This window comes from Leucoraja erinacea, chromosome 7 (assembly GCF_028641065.1).
Source record: "Leucoraja erinacea ecotype New England chromosome 7, Leri_hhj_1, whole genome shotgun sequence".
NCBI lineage: Eukaryota > Metazoa > Chordata > Chondrichthyes > Rajiformes > Rajidae > Leucoraja > Leucoraja erinaceus.
Window position 1 is genome coordinate 34,098,313 of NC_073383.1, and position 16,132 is coordinate 34,114,444.

At 41.2% G+C, this 16,132-nt stretch overlaps 2 protein-coding genes across 3 annotated transcripts in view; one reads left to right on the forward strand and one right to left on the reverse strand.

Moving 5' to 3' along the window:
- The window catches only part of zgc:112416 (uncharacterized protein LOC550509 homolog), a 118,490-nt gene that overhangs the window by 88,088 nt on the left and 14,270 nt on the right, over positions 1-16,132 (reverse strand). The window lies entirely within an intron of this gene.
- LOC129698865 (caspase-8-like) overlaps positions 1-16,132 on the forward strand; it is a 35,010-nt gene that overhangs the window by 10,595 nt on the left and 8,283 nt on the right. The window contains exons 3-9 of one of the 2 annotated variants that reach the window (XM_055638197.1): positions 1,466-1,565; positions 3,196-3,337; positions 6,493-6,650; positions 8,229-8,292; positions 10,071-10,228; positions 11,457-11,520; positions 13,526-13,599. In XM_055638197.1, the coding sequence (XP_055494172.1) occupies positions 1,466-1,565; positions 3,196-3,337; positions 6,493-6,650; positions 8,229-8,292; positions 10,071-10,228; positions 11,457-11,520; positions 13,526-13,599 (760 nt within the window). The remainder of the gene's footprint in view (positions 1-1,465; positions 1,566-3,195; positions 3,338-6,492; positions 6,651-8,228; positions 8,293-10,070; positions 10,229-11,456; positions 11,521-13,525; positions 13,600-16,132) is intronic. The other variant, XM_055638198.1, reaches the window with a different exon arrangement.

The following is a 16,132-nucleotide window of genomic DNA, read 5'->3' on the forward strand; positions in this document are numbered from 1 at the left end:
GTTAAAGTAATAATACTTAAAAATATAGCAATTAGAGATGGAAGAGAAAGGAAAAACACAATGAAACTGAAAGAAACAGCTGTATTTGTGGAGCGATGGAAAATAAAGGGTGTTTATGTGAAATTGTTCAATTCAATATTGTCCCGAGGATACAAATATCCAATCTAAGGATGAGAAGCTGTTTCTTATTTAAATTGGGCATTTTAGAGCAATGTAAGAGGTCAAAGAATCAAAGAAGAAGGTCATAGATACTCCAGCATTTTGTCTATCAAAGAAAGAAAGGCCAAAGTCTGAATAACATAGAATTAACTATGGATCGGACGGATCCACCGCCCTCTGATGCAGAGAATTCCAGACTCACAACTCCCTGTGTGAAAAAGTGTTTCCTCATCTCCATTCTAAATGGCTTTTAGTCACACAATTTGTCTTTGGTTTCTCCACTGTGGTGGTGACATCATTGTGAACACTCAAAAATCCATATCTTTAACCTCCTTTTCCTTAGGTGATGTCTCACTCAGGAGATAGGTTAGTAAACAATACTAGAGTTATCTCAACGACACTTCATCTCTTTCTTTAAGTAATTGAATGCCCACTTTCCAAACTAATTATGTTCAAATAAGCAGTATCTTATGGATTAATTCAACAATTAATTTGAAGACACAAGGGTGGCACAGTGGCGCAGTGGTAGAGTTGCTGCCTTACACCACCAGAGACCCAGGTTTGATCCTGACCACAGGTGCTATCTGTACGGAGTTTGCCTGTCTCCCTGTGACTGCATGGTTTTCTCCAGTTTCCTCCCACATTCCAAAAATCTACGTGTTTGTCAGTTAATTGGCTTTGGTAAAAATTGTAAATTGTCTCTAGTGTGTGAAATAGTGCTAGAGTATGTGGATTGTTGGTCGGCACAGACTCGGTGAGCTGAAGGGCCTGTTTCCGCGTTGTATCTCTAAAACGAAAACTACAACTGCAGATGCTAGCTTACAAAAAAAGATATAAAGTGCTGGAGTGACTTAGCAGGGTTACAAAAAATAATTGTTTGGTGCAGCTCTAGGAATTAGGTATAGTTGGTCACAGGTTAAACTACAATTTATCTAAATTATTCCAGAATATGTAAGAACAAACAAAGAACTAAGAATTGTGATTCTGATTGCCATCCTGTGACTCGTCAGATAAAATAATGTTGGAAGGGAATAATGTTGGATTATGAGTCCACAACTTTCAAAATCTCAAAGTATGATTGGCCACTCAGGTGAATTATGAGGACCAATACCTAACTGAGAAAATAAACTTAAAAAAAACACCAGCTGCCAACAGCACGAACATTTCTTATCATCAGTAAAATTTGCCTTCCGGACTCATTGATTTTTGAATTGGGAAGAAAACTATAATTTCTAACTCTCAGAAAGACAAAGCTTCAACATTTCTTTCAGATATTAATCCTAAAACTTTTCTTGTTTCTTTTTAGAGTTCTGATTTACAACATTTCCAAAGAGATTGATGTTAAAGAGCTCAATAGCATAATTTATGTCTTGAATATACCCAAGGGAAAATGCAAATCTCTTATGGTAAGCAAAAGTGGATGAAGGTAGATTTATTACCAATGCAATGAACATAAGAAAATAGGAGCAGGATCAAGCTACTCAAGTCTCCTCCAACATTCAATAGGATGGTAGTTCTACATTAGGACTCATCTCCTCTTCTGTGCCTGTCCCCAATTCTCTGATCTTTAAAAAAACATGTACTTTATGGCGGCACCTGATAGCAACCCAAGGTCACGACAAACCATCGGCTCTAGAGGGCGGTGGCTTGGTGGGGGAGGCGCAAGTCACGGGGTCGTTATCTGAGTGTTCAAGAAGGAACTGCAGATGCTGGAAGATCGAAGGTACACAAAATTGCTGGAGAAACTCAGCGGGTGCAGCAGCATCTATGGAGCGAAGAAAATAGGCGACGTTTCGGGCCAAAACCCTTCTTCAGTCGTTATCCGAGTTGTTATTTAAGGCCAGGCAACACCCGTGTCAGTTGAGGAGTAGCGAGCTGTATGCAGAAGATTAAACACGTCTAGAGCACACACTTGTGTCCGACTAGTTTTTGGCTGGAAAAACTAGTCGGAATTGGTGACCCCAGACGCCCAGGAATGTAATCCTGGAAGGGAAATTTTAAAAAAATGCATTCTGCCACTGCCGCCGCTGACGAGACCGAACTCAACGCGGTCTCCCTGAAGCTGCCTACATTTTGGACCTTGCAGCCCAAGGTTTGGTTTCGACAGGCCGAATCCCAATTTCACATCCGCGGCGTTACAGCTGATGAGACTCGCTATGACTATGTGGTAAGCGCCCTTGACCAGCAGACGGCCGGTCGGTCATTCCTTACCTGGATAACCCGCCTGTTGTGGGGAAATACTCAGGCCTCAAGGAGCTGTTGCTCCGGATCGACGGGCCAAGCCGAATGCAGCGCGCCTGTTGGGTCCTTAACATGGGCGGGCTCGGCGACTGGATGCCCTCGGCCCTCATGAGCGAGATGCTAACGCTTATGGGTGATCACCTGCCCTGCCCGCTCTTTGAATTCACCTACCTGCAACAGTTGCCACGAGACCTCCGCCAGCAGCTCGTGGGGGAGAGCTTTGAAGATCCCATCCATCCTTCTATAAAATTCTTAAGGGATTGGATGGGCTAAATGCAAGAAAAATGTTCCCGATGTTGGTTGAGTCCAGAACTACGGGTCACAGTTTAAGAATAAGAGGTAGGCCATTTAGAACTGAGATGAAGAAAAACGTTTTCACCCAGAAAGTTGTGAATCTGTGGAATTCTCTGCCACAGAAGGCAGTGGAGGCCAATTCACTGGATGTTTTCAAGAGAGAGTTAGATATAGCTCTAAAGGGCTAATGGAATCAAGGAATATGGGGAGAAAGCAGGAATGGGATACTGATTTTGGATGATCAGCCATGATCATATTGTATGGCGGTGCTGGCTCGAAGGGCCAAATGGCCTACTCCTGCACCTATTTTCTATGTTTCTAGGATTATCGATCAAATTTCTAAGCAAACTAGAAATTAAAACACGATCAGTCTCAGCTATGTTTCACTTGTGAAATTGATTATAATGTTTCATCATTGAAGTGAAATATTGGTGGAAATCATTAGATTAAAATAAAAATCTCAGTTGATGAAAGCACTGCTTGTCATTTGTCTTCCTCTAGAATTTGATGGATCTTTGCACTGAATTGGAAAAAGAAGGAAAAATTTCACCGAATGACCTACAGCTTTTGCTGAATGCCCTGGACGGAATTAAAAGAAGAGATCTGAAGAAGAAAGTGGAAATCTATCTGAATGATGCAATAGGTAACGCAAGTAATCAGTTCTCGGTCTGGAAACAATCTATTACCGGATGTGTGGTATTACTTTGGATCATTGTTGTTGAGAATGGGATCTGAGAACTATGTGGAGAAAAAAGGAATCAACTGTTCAATACGAAGCCATGTTCTTGTTAATAATAATTAATGTCAATCCATTCCAAAAGTTGTCAAGCACAGTGAACATCTTGTGTTTCCATTCTATGCTCATTTGTAAAGTTGAGTCTCCCACTCTTAATGGGCCCTGTTCTCCTGTATTGATGGTACAATTAGAATTAGTCATGCAGCATGGTCCTTTAGCCCAATTCATCCATGCCCCTCTAAGCTAGTTGCCTGCATATGACCCATATCCATCTAAATCTTGCCTATCCAACTGTCCTAATGTCTTTTAAATGTTATAATGGTGCCTGCCTCAACCACTCCCTCTGGCAGCTTGTTCCATATACATACACCCTCTCTGTGGACAAAAGTGTCTCTTAGGTTGCTATTAAATCTTTCCCCTCTCACTTTAAGTCACTTTATGTCCTCGAGTTCTTGATTCTCCAACCCTGGGGAAAGGGCCATGTGCATTTGCTCCTCATGATTGTATACATCTCCATAAGGATACCCATCAGGAGAATTCCTATCCTGTTCAACTTTTCCCTACAGCTCAAGTCCCTGAGTCCTGAGATTTCGCCTCCCCGCCCCCCCCCCCCCCCCCTCTCTCCCCCCCGCCCGATGAAAGGCAGCAACTCTACCATTGCACCATTGTGCCGCCCTTCTTGAATAAAGATATTACATTTCTCGGAGTGCGGGTGCATGGTTCCTTGAAGGTCGAGTCGCAGGTAGATAAGGTGGTCAAAAAGGCTTTTGGCACATTGGCCTTCATTAGTCAGATTATTGAGTATAGAAGTTGGGAGGTCATGCGGCAGTGTATAAGACGTTAGTCAGACCAAATTTGGAATATTGTGTTCAGTTCTGGGCACCATGTTATAGGAAAGATATTACAAAGCTTGAAAGGGCTCAGAGAAGATTTACGAGGATGTTGCCAAGACTAGAGGGTCTGAGCTATGGGGAGAGGTTGAGTAGGCTGGGTCTCTATTTTTTGGAGCACAGGAGGATGAAGGGTGATCTTATAGGTGTCTAAAATCATGAGAGGAATAGTGTTTAAGAAGGAACTGCAGATGCTGGAAAATCGAAGGTACACAAAAATGCTGGAGAAACTCAGCTGCTGCAGCAGCATCTATGGAGCGAAGGAAATAGGCAACGTTTCGGGCCGAAACCCTTCTTCAGACCATGAGAGGAATAGATCGGGTAGATGCACAGAATCTCTTGCCAAGAGTTGGAGAATCGAGGAGCAGAGGACATAGGTTCAAGGTGAAGGGGGAAAAAATGTAATAGGAATCTGAGGGGCAACATTTTCACACAAAGGGTGGTGGGTGTATGGAACAAGCTGCCAGACGTTTAAGTAACAGTTAGACAGGTTTGGAGGGATATGGACCAAGCTCAGGTAGGTGGAACTAGTGTAGCTGGGGCATATTGGCTGGTGTGGGCAAGCTGGGCCGGAAGGCCTGTTTCCACACTGTATCACTCTATGACTCTATGACTATTTGCTGACTAGTTTAATTTAGTTTAGTTTAGTTTAGAGATACATCGTGGAAACAAGCCCTTCTGCTCACCGAGTCCGCACCGCCCAGCGATCCCAGCAGGCTAACACTATCCTGCACACTAGGGACAATTTACAATTATACCAAGCCAAATAACCTACAGACCCGTACATTTTGGAGTGTGGGAGGAAGCTGTAGATTTCGGAGCAAACCCACGCAGGTCACGGGGAGAATGTACAAACCCTGTGCAGACAGCACCATATCAGCATCGAAGACAAAGTGGTTGTATAATTGGGGAAGGTGCAATTCCCTACTATTCTATTAGTATTATACAATTATATTAGTCTTGCATTGCAATGCAGTTTGGCTGTGCATCTCCTCATCTATGTCCTCTTGACTGTTAGGAGGCCCAGAGTACACCCTCAATAAAATTATTGCCCATTTTCGTTCTTTGGTTCCATCTTTTGGTTGAAGGGTTTTCTAAGATAGCCTCCCTCATTATTCGGGTAATGAACTCCCGAATCAAAATGGCAATGCCACCTCCTCTTGTGGTCTTTGAGCTGACTTAATTTTCCTTTTATATTTATTGCACCTTCCCCAACTGTACAATTACAATGTCTTCCATATCCCTGCCAAATTGGTTAAATATCCCATGACAGCTCTACAAGGATGTTTAATTTGTATTGATACAGCTGCAACCTGTCCAGCTTGAAAAGGTTTATGTCCAAAAGGGAAGCCAAGTCACATTTTATATCGTACATGTGCATGAGATCCTAAATGTCACTGAGACTCTATTGCCATCATCAGATTTGAATACAGTTTCTGTGCTGAGGGAAGGCTTACTGATAGGGATCATTCTCTTCCTCTTATGATAGCTGATAGCACACAACTATTTTGTGTCTTTAAATTCTGTGGTCTTACATTGTCATTAAATCACTAATGGTCACCTGATTTTGCATACCTATTGTTTCCCAGTGCCTTAAGACAGACTTCTTACTCCTCTTCTTCCCATTCCTTAAAAGGAAAAAAGTATTGTAAAACTCTAAATTTGGCAATAGCTTGCATTATGTTACGATTATGCCCCATCTTCTATTTAACTTTTTCCAACTTGGTGGTGCCCTCCAATGTGTTCTGCTCCTTTTGTCTTGGCCCACCACCACCATGTTCACTCTGTAAAAGTTGCCAAATCTGCATTGTAACTTGTGGAAGTTTGATCATGTACTGCTGACCTCATGAAGCCTGACCAAGATCCCCGATTACATGGCATACAATCACATATTTGTCCACATAGTCTCGATGAATTATATTGCATTTATCTTTGAAAATGTTGGCACCCTATCTCTTACAATTTTTGGTTGTGGTTTTGCTCCCACAGCTGTTTTGCAACAACTAACAAGAACAAGAGGCCACCAATGAGCAAGTTGAGATTTAGTTAGCAAAACCGTGGCCCACAGTTTCATTTACAATGATCTGCACAATATAGCCATCATAACTTTTTTTTGCATGAGAAGAGATCAGAACATGCCATTAATGAAATGATTACTACTTTTGCTTTAAGTTGTATGTCCACTTCAAGAAAGCAGGAAGCAACAAGGACTTGAAATGTGTACCCAGGATACGGACCAAAAGATCAGATGCCCTGCTGAGGTTGATGCCAGGCCAATTATTTCATCAGGAACCAACACTCACCAAGAGGTTCAGCAAACTCCATCTATTGTAAGATTATAAGAATTCCTACATCTATCAGATATTAGACTGAACATTGTCGTTTTTACTCACTACCCTCCTCTACTGTATCAATCAAGATATGAACGGAGAGAAAAAAAAATACTGGGCTTTAACTAAACTTTAACTAAAAAGCTTTGGTTATGACCAGCAATGTTCTATATGTTGCACCGATCCTTATGAATACAGCATTATTTTGATAGAGATTGCTTATTTCCAGTTTGAATTACACTGTTCAAATCTTATTGAGACAACAGTGGAGGCCATGTGAGAATATATTTTGATGAAGGCGGTGTATATTTTGTCAATTGGGCGGCACAGTAGCTCAGCAGTAGAGCTGCAGCCTTACAGCACCAGATACCCGGGTTCAAACCTGACTACGGGTGCTTGTCTGTATGGAGTTTGTACATTTTCCCCTGACCTGTGTGGGTTTTCTCCGGGATCTCTGGTTTCCTCCCACACTCCAAAGTGAATTATCCCTAGTGTGCAGGATAGTGTTAGTATGCGGGGATCGCAAGTCGGCGCGGACTCGGTGGGCCAAAGGGCCTATTTCCGTGCTGTATCTCTAAACTAAACTTAACTAATGGGATCAAGAAGTATGGAGAGAGGCGAGAATATGGTACTGCAGTGGATAATTTGCCACAACCATATTGAAAGTTGGAGCAAGCTGAATGGCCTACTACTACTATTTTCTGAAAAATGTTTGAAAGGCAATATTCAGGCCCAGAAATAATTTGATTACTACCTTGACCTCCCATGCTGCAGGCTTCTTGATTGACTATTTCTGGGTGGTTTTACTCTTTTTTTAAACCTGTTGATATCAACAAAGAAACTACTTTAACAGTTCTTGTCTCCCTCATTACTAGTTCATTTAATTGCTATTTAGTTATGTTTTGATGTTCTGTACTGTGAGCCCTTCATACCAGTTTCTACAGTTAATATTTAACCAAATTTGTAGCAGAGATACCGTACTCAAATAAACCAAAATTGACTTTGGATGAAAAGACACAACAAAATGCTGGAATAATTCAACAGATCTTCTTCAGATTGCAGGGGTGGGAGGAAAGGATTTTGGATGGCAGGTTACCAGACCCAAGGACACATATATATTCTGAATTAAAATGGGAGCCCAGTCCCTAAACTTCTATTTGAGTGCAGTACAAAGCCATTGGTCTGTTGATATGTGGATCAGGAATATAGGTCATCAATTAAATCAAATTGACAGAAGTATCATTTTTTAAAAGGCTTAAAACAATAAATCAGCACTGCAGAGCAAAATAAACGGACACATTATAGCATAACGTTGCTCTGACAATATGGAGGTAAGTTTTTCTGCTCACACTAGTCAACTTAATAGAAAACGGCCAATAAGTACTCTTATTGAACAGCTGTGAATGGGTATGGATGCAGAAAAGAGGCAGTTACTTTACAATAACTCCAGCACAATAGTGCTATATTCATGATCAAATATTTTCCATGGAGGCTCATTGCGTGGATTGAACCTTAAAAAGAAGGAAAAAACATATTGATACAAAACACATAATCAAATTGCTTTCTTCTATTTCACAGGTGGATGACCCAACAGCTGAAAATACAAATGTCCAGGGAGAAGAATGTTCATCTGCAGAGCAAAGTGGGTGAAAATAGAAAGTGGTTTATTTACCACATTGATCATCTTTCCTCTCGCTTTGCATTAATATTTACAGGTGTAAATCAATTGCTTCTAATATCCAAACTGCAATTCATACCCAAAACTAAAAAGTAAACCCTGGTGGGGACCATTGTGCCAGTGTCTGCACTCACCCCAGCTGAAAATGTTCTCTCTCAAAAGATGCTGGCTGGTGGGGTTTCTGACCCTTTTGGTTTTATTTCACATTTCCAGTAGCCACAGTATTTTGCTTCTGTTTTCTTTTGATTCCACCACATATTCCATGAATGCAGACTTTGAATAAGATAAAAATCTGCTAAAGGAGATTTCTGTCTGTCCTGTTTACCTTCTTTACCATATTTTCGATTCCCTCCATATTATTGATCAGGGATTCACTTTCACAGCTTACGTTTTCACAGCAAATGCTTCCAGTTCAGAAATAAATTACAATGTTTTCAACTTCTTCTTCTTGCATATGGCACAGCCTAAAGTTGTAGGTCAACTTGTTCTATTTGATCTTGTTTGTGCACGTCGGGTTGATTGCATTAGTCGAAACAGGGTGGACCACGTGAAGGTTGCAATCTCCCACCCCAACGTTTTCAACTGAAATCCCATTCTTAATATTTTGGATCCATCCATAATTACAAAGAATAAGGTATTCATCAATTTTCAAACTACCTGTACTGTTCTCTCCAAAGGTAAACCTATAGAGTCTTGGAGTCATAGGGCAATGAAACAGGTTTTTTGGCACATATCCATCCAAATCATTCCCATCCATGTACCTGTCCAAATGTCTGTTAAATCCCATAGTTGTACCATCCTCTATCACTTCTTCTGGCAGTTCAATCCATACAGATGCCTTCCTCTGTGTGAAAAGGTTGCTCCTAAATTACCTTTTAAATATTTCCCCTTTCACCTTAAACATATGCCCTCTAGTTTTAAACTGGGGTATACACTGTGGCTATTCACCTTATCTATGCCCCTCATGATTTTATATACCTCTGCAAGATCATCTCTCGGTGTCCTATGTTCCAGCATAAAAAGATTCAGCCTATCAAGCCTCAAGCCTCTGCTAGTTACTTAAATCTTCCAGACATTGTGACAAGGTTGTAAATCTCCATTACAACCTGTACAGTTTAATGACATGCTTTGTATAGCACACCCATTTCTGTAATATTGACTCTTTCAGACATCACTATTAACTTCCCCCAAGTTCCATAGCATCCATGCCTTTCGCCATGATAAATACACCAAGATATATTCATTTAATACCTCGTCCATCTCCTGTGCCTCCATACATAGACAATCTTGATGATCTTTAACGGGACATATTCTCCCTAATTACTCTTTTTCCAGATATCAACACTTGATATAATGCACAGGCATTTGCACACTTGACCTATCATTTCATCAGTTTGATCATGTACTGCTGACCTCATGAAGCCTGACCAAGATCCCCGATTACATGGCATACAATCACATATTTGTCCACATAGTTTCGATGAATTATATTGCATTTATCTTTGAAAATGTTGGCACCCTATCTCTTACAATTTTTGGTTGTGGTTTTGCTCCCACAGCTGTTTTGCAACAACTAACAAGAACAAGAGGCCACCAATGAGCAAGTTGAGATTTAGTTAGCAAAACCGTGGCCCACAGTTTCATTTACAATGATCTGCACAATATAGCCATCATAACTTTTTTTTGCATGAGAAGAAATCAGAACATGCCATTAATGAAATGATTACTACTTTTGCTTTAAGTTGTACGTCCACTTCAAGAAAGCAGGAAGCAACAAGGACTTGAAATGTGTACCCAGGATACGGACCAAAAGATCAGATGCCCTGCTGAGGTTGATGCCAGGCCAATTATTTCATCAGGAACCAACACTCACCAAGAGGTTCAGCAAACTCCATCTATTGTAAGATTATAAGAATTCCTACATCTATCAGATATTAGACTGAATATTGTCGTTTTTACTCACTACCCTCCTCTACTGTATCAATCAAGATATGAACGGAGAGAAAAAAAAATACTGGGCTTTAACTAAACTTTAACTAAAAAGCTTTGGTTATGACCAGCAATGTTCTATATGTTGCACCGATCCTTATGAATACAGCATTATTTTGATAGAGATTGCTTATTTCCAGTTTGAATTACACTGTTCAAATCTTATTGAGACAACAGTGGAGGCCATGTGAGAATATATTTTGATGAAGGCGGTGTATATTTTGTCAATTGGGCGGCACAGTAGCTCAGCAGTAGAGCTGCAGCCTTACAGCACCAGATACCCGGGTTGAAACCTGACTACGGGTGCTTGTCTGTATGGAGTTTGTACATTTTCCCCTGACCTGTGTGGGTTTTCTCCGGGATCTCTGGTTTCCTCCCACACTCCAAAGTGAATTATCCCTAGTGTGCAGGATAGTGTTAGTATGAGTGGATCGCAAGTCGGCGCGGACTCAGTGGGCCAAAGGGCCTATTTCCGTGCTGTATCTCTAAACTAAACTTAACTAAAGGGATCAAGTAGTATGGAGAGAAGGCAAGAATATGGTACTGCAGTGGATAATTTGCCACAACCATATTGAAAGTTGGAGCAAGCTGGAATAATTCAACAGATCTTCTTCAGATTGCAGGGGTGGGAGGAAAGGATTTTGGATGGCAGGTTACCGGACCCAAGGACACATATATATTCTGAATTAAAATGGGAGCCCAGTCCCTAAACTTCTATTTGAGTGCAGTACAAAGCCATTGGTCTGTTGATATGTGGATCAGGAATATAGGTCATCAATTAAATCAAATTGACAGAAGTATCACTTTTTAAAAGGCTTAAAACAATAAATCAGCACTGCAGAGCAAAATAAACGGACACATTATAGCATAACGTTGCTCTGACAATATGGAGGTAAGTTTTTCTGCTCACACTAGTCAACTTAATAGAAAACGGCCAATAAGTACTCTTATTGAACAGCTGTGAATGGGTATGGATGCGGAAAAGAGGCAGTTACGTTACAATAACTCCAGCACAATAGTGCTATATTCATGATCAAATATTTACCATGGAGGCTCATTGCGTGGATTGAACCTTAAAAAGAAGGGAAAAACATATTGATACAAAACACATAATCAAATTGCTTTCTTCTATTTCACAGGTGGATGACCCAACAGCTGAAAATACAAATGTCCAGGGAGAAGAATGTTCATCTGCAGAGCAAAGTGGGTGAAAATAGAAAGTGGTTTATTTACCACATTGATCATCTTTCCTCTCGCTTTGCATTAATATTTACAGGTGTAAATCAATTGCTTCTAATATCCAAACTGCAATTCATACCCAAAACTAAAAAGTAAACCCTGGTGGGGACCATTGTGCCAGTGTCTGCACTCACCCCAGTCTGAAAATGTTCTCTCTCAAAAGATGCTGGCTGGTGGGGTTTCTGACCCTTTTGGTTTTATTTCACATTTCCAGTAGCCACAGTATTTTGCTTCTGTTTTCTTTTGATTCCACCACATATTCCATGAATGCAGACTTTGAAGAAGATAAAAATCTGCTAAAGGAGATTTCTGTCTGTCCTGACCTTCTTTACCATATTTTCGATTCCCTCCATATTTTTGATCAGGGATTCACTTTCACAGCTTACGTTTTCACAGCAAATGCTTCCAGTTCAGAAATAAATTACAATGTTTTCAACTTCTTCTTCTTGCATATGGCACAGCCTAAAGTTGTAGGTCAACTTGTTCTATTTGATCTTGTTTGTGCACGTCGGGTTGATTGCATTAGTCGAAACAGGGTGGACCACGTGAAGGTTGCAATCTCCCACCCCAACGTTTTCAACTGAAATCCCATTCTTAATATTTTGGATCCATCCATAATTACAAAGAATAAGGTATTCATCAATTTTCAAACTACTGTTCTCTCCAAAGGTAAACCTATAGAGTCTTGGAGTCATAGGGCAATGAAAGGTTTTTTGGCACATATCCATCCAAATCTTTCCCATCCATGTACCTGTCCAAATGTCTGTTAAATCCCATAGTTGTACCATCCTCTATCACTTCTTCTGGCAGTTCAATCCATACAGATGCCTTCCTCTGTGTGAAAAGGTTGCTCCTAAATTACCTTTTAAATATTTCCCCTTTCACCTTAAACATATGCCCTCTAGTTTTAAACTGGGGTATAAACTGTGGCTATTCACCTTATCTGTGCCCCTCATGATTTTATATACCTCTGCAAGATCATCTCTCGGTGTCCTATGTTCCAGCATAAAAAGATTCAGCCTATCAAGCCTCAAGCCTCTGCTAGTTACTTAAATCTTCCAGACATTGTGACAAGGTTGTAAATCTCCATTTCAACCTGTACAGTTTAATGGCATGCTTTGTATAGCACACCCATTTCTGAAATATTGACTCTCTTTCAGACATCACTATTAACTTCCCCCAAGTTCCATAGCATCCATGCCTTTCGCCATGATAAATACACCAAGATATATTCATTTAATACCTCGTCCATCTCCTGTGCCTCCATACATAGACAATCTTGATGATCTTTAACGGGACATATTCTCCCTAATTACTCTTTTTCCAGATATCGACACTTGATATAATGCACAGGCATTTGCACACTTGACCTATCATTTCATCAGTATTGTGTCACTCTTTCACAAAGTTGCTGGATTCCACAGGTCCATTCGACTTCATTGTATCCACCACTCAGATTGATGATGGCCCCTTAGGGGATTTCAAATATCCAAAAGGAATACTGACCATTCCATTTGATGTTGACACAGGACGGCTATTTTGTATAATCCCAAACTGTAAATACCCAGAGCAGCTACATCTCATTAAATGGAGATACCAGTGATGTCTTGGCCCAGATGAGAACACCACTCTCCCCAATGTCTGATGGTCTCCAGGGCCCACTTCATGACCAGCCTCAAATTTTGTATCCAGCTCTCATCAAAATCGGATCTTCAGATCAAAGCCAATGTCAAGCCTTAGTCCACATGTCTTGCCTTAATTGAGCTTCTTACTGAATCAAACTTATCCTGTACTCAGATTCGGAGGGTGCTGAAGGGCCACTGCAAAGGACATTTTAAAGAGCAAGTTTTTTCAAAACTCCACTCCCTGCTCTTTGTGTCATTTGAAAACTGAAGAGCGTTGTGTTATATGAAATCTAATTTCGTTTGGTGTCACATTCTGATTTTGTTCTCTCTGTGTTACTCTGTAGACACCTCAACAGCTTCCTCGTCAGACGTTATGGCTGGCACTTTACAAAGTCTTTCCATCAGTACAAATTCAAAGGCAAGTCAAAAAAACATGCAGATTGATGAGGCCACAGGAAACAACATGAATATTTCTCAAAAGTACCTATTTATTCTAAGCTTCCCCAATGAATTAAATTGGTGATCTATGCTGTGCTGTTTCATTGGAGGGGACTTCATATCTCCAGGCAAGAGAGGGAAAAAGATCAGTGAGGTAAGGTATTGTGGGGAGGTTGACATTTCTGCAAACATACCCCAGCAGGAGTCTCTCGCCTCTGACGAGCATAAATGCAGCATCTTAAAGTTATTATTACTGCACAGCTCCATAAAGAAGGTTACTTTGGCACAGTATTTGTTTCAATGTAAAAGCTTGAAAAATGGAAAATTAAACCTCTGGCCAACGCAGTAATTCAATTTCTGAGGAAGGCAGGTCTGCATTAGGATAGGACAAGGTGTTTGTTCAGTTAGAGGTGAAATCAGAATGCTAGAGATATTCAGTAGGTGGCATCTGTTAAATTGCTGCACTCCTCACCACAGATGCTGCCTGGCCAGCTCAGTATTTCCAGATTCTTAGTTTTTATTTTAGATTTCCAAAATATGCAGTTGTTTGCATTACAAATGTTGATTGTCTGCTTTTCCTGCGAATTGCCTGGGTGTACAAACAGTCCTGGACATTGGGATTTCTCTCATTTGCCTTAGGATCACTAAGCAAGCCAACAGCCTAATAGATACAATAGCAAAATCTAGACCAACGTCAGAAAACCTGTCGGCGTTGTGTGCGTACATTGTGCACATAAAAGCAGTTGAGCTTCCAAGAGTATTCCAGCCCTCATTTGGGAGATTCTGTATGTTTGCTTTTGATAAACGTTTCAAAGTGTTTTAGTCTGAGGCAAATAGCATAAATCATAGAGAGTACATGCTGTCCGTTTCCTGAAAACAGAATCCACATTATGAGAATTGACACAAAATATTGTCTGGCAATTTCCATCCTTCATCGCTTTCAGGAGTTTGGACCCAAATGGACATCTCCCTCTTGTGGCTTGCCTAAAGTGGCTCAGTGGTAGCACTCTCACTTCTGATTGTCTAAGGAAGAGACAGATCAACCAATAAAATAGAAGGAATGTATAACAGAGCATCCTATGGGGTGCGGCCATGTTGTTAGAGAGGTCGTGTTGAGTACTGTGTTGAGGCCAAGTGCAGAACTGAGGATTTGCCTCAAGAGGCTTAGGTGATAAGGGCTGAGGAAAGGAGTGCTGAGCTAGCAAGCGAGTCAGTTTCAAGCCTAGGTGGAGTAACAGCAGCGGTGATTTTAAAAAGGAGCTGTTGGGAATAAATAAAATAGTGATGCAGGATTATGTGATGTGCTGTAGCTGTATCATGTGGGAGCTGGTGGACACTATTGTGGTTCTGCAGACCACATCTGCAGCAAGTGTTGGTTGATTTTTGAATTCAGGTTCAAAATTGATGACCTGGAATCAGAACTTCAAACACTGCAGCACATCAGGGATGTGGTGAATTTCCTGGACTCTGTATACCTGGAGTCAGTCATACCTGTTTGATTAAACCTCTTCCAATTCAGTCCGTGTTCAGGAGGAAGAGGGTGTGGCTGTGTGAGGTAGGTATGGGGGATCCGAGAGGCAGTGTTGGAGGAGCCTCAGCCCTTGAGCTCATCTAACAGGTCTAAGAGTCTTGCTCCCTGTGCAGATGATAGTAGGGGTGGTCTGCAGGATGAGCAACCTGACCATGGAACCATGGAGCAGGGTGCCATTCAAGAGGAGGAAGAAAAGGGACTCGTAGTTATCATCAAGGATAGTATACTCAGGGGAATAGACACAGTTTAGAGAATTGTGTTGCCTGCCTTGTGCCTGGGTTCAGGACATCGCAGCTTGACTGGAGAGTAATTTGGAGTGGGAGGGGAATGATCCAGTTGTCGTGATACAAATAACATAGATGAAACAAGGAAAGAGGTTCTGCTGAGGGAATTTGAGCAGCTGGGACCCAAGTTAAAAGGCAGAACCAAAAAGGAAATAATCCCTGGATTGCTACCTGAGCCATGAACAAATTGACATAGATCAATGAGATTAGAGAGTTAAGTGCATGGCGTAAAGATTGGTGTGGGAGAAGTGGGTTTGAATTGTGGGACATTAGCATCAGTATTGTGAAAGGAGGGAGCAGTTCCAATGGGATGGATCCCACCGGAACGATGTTGGGACCAGGGTCCTGGCAAATTGCACAACTAGGGCTGTAGACAAGGCTTTAAACTAACTAGTGGGGGGCTGGGATCAGCAGATTGGAAAGGTATTGATTAAGTTAAAAGGAAGGAGCGTGCCAGAGAGATTACTGGTCTAGAACAAGAAACATGACAGAAAGTTTAGATAGGGATGGGCGTCTAATGGGGACCCATTAGGACCATTTTATTGAGAGAGATGGAGAACACTGAACTGAAGGTGTTACATTTAAATGCACACAGTATACAAAACAAGATGGATGAGCATATAGGGTGAGTAGAAGTTGATAGGTATGACTGTGGGCATGACAAAGTTGTGGCTGAATGAGGATCAGAGCTGGGAGCT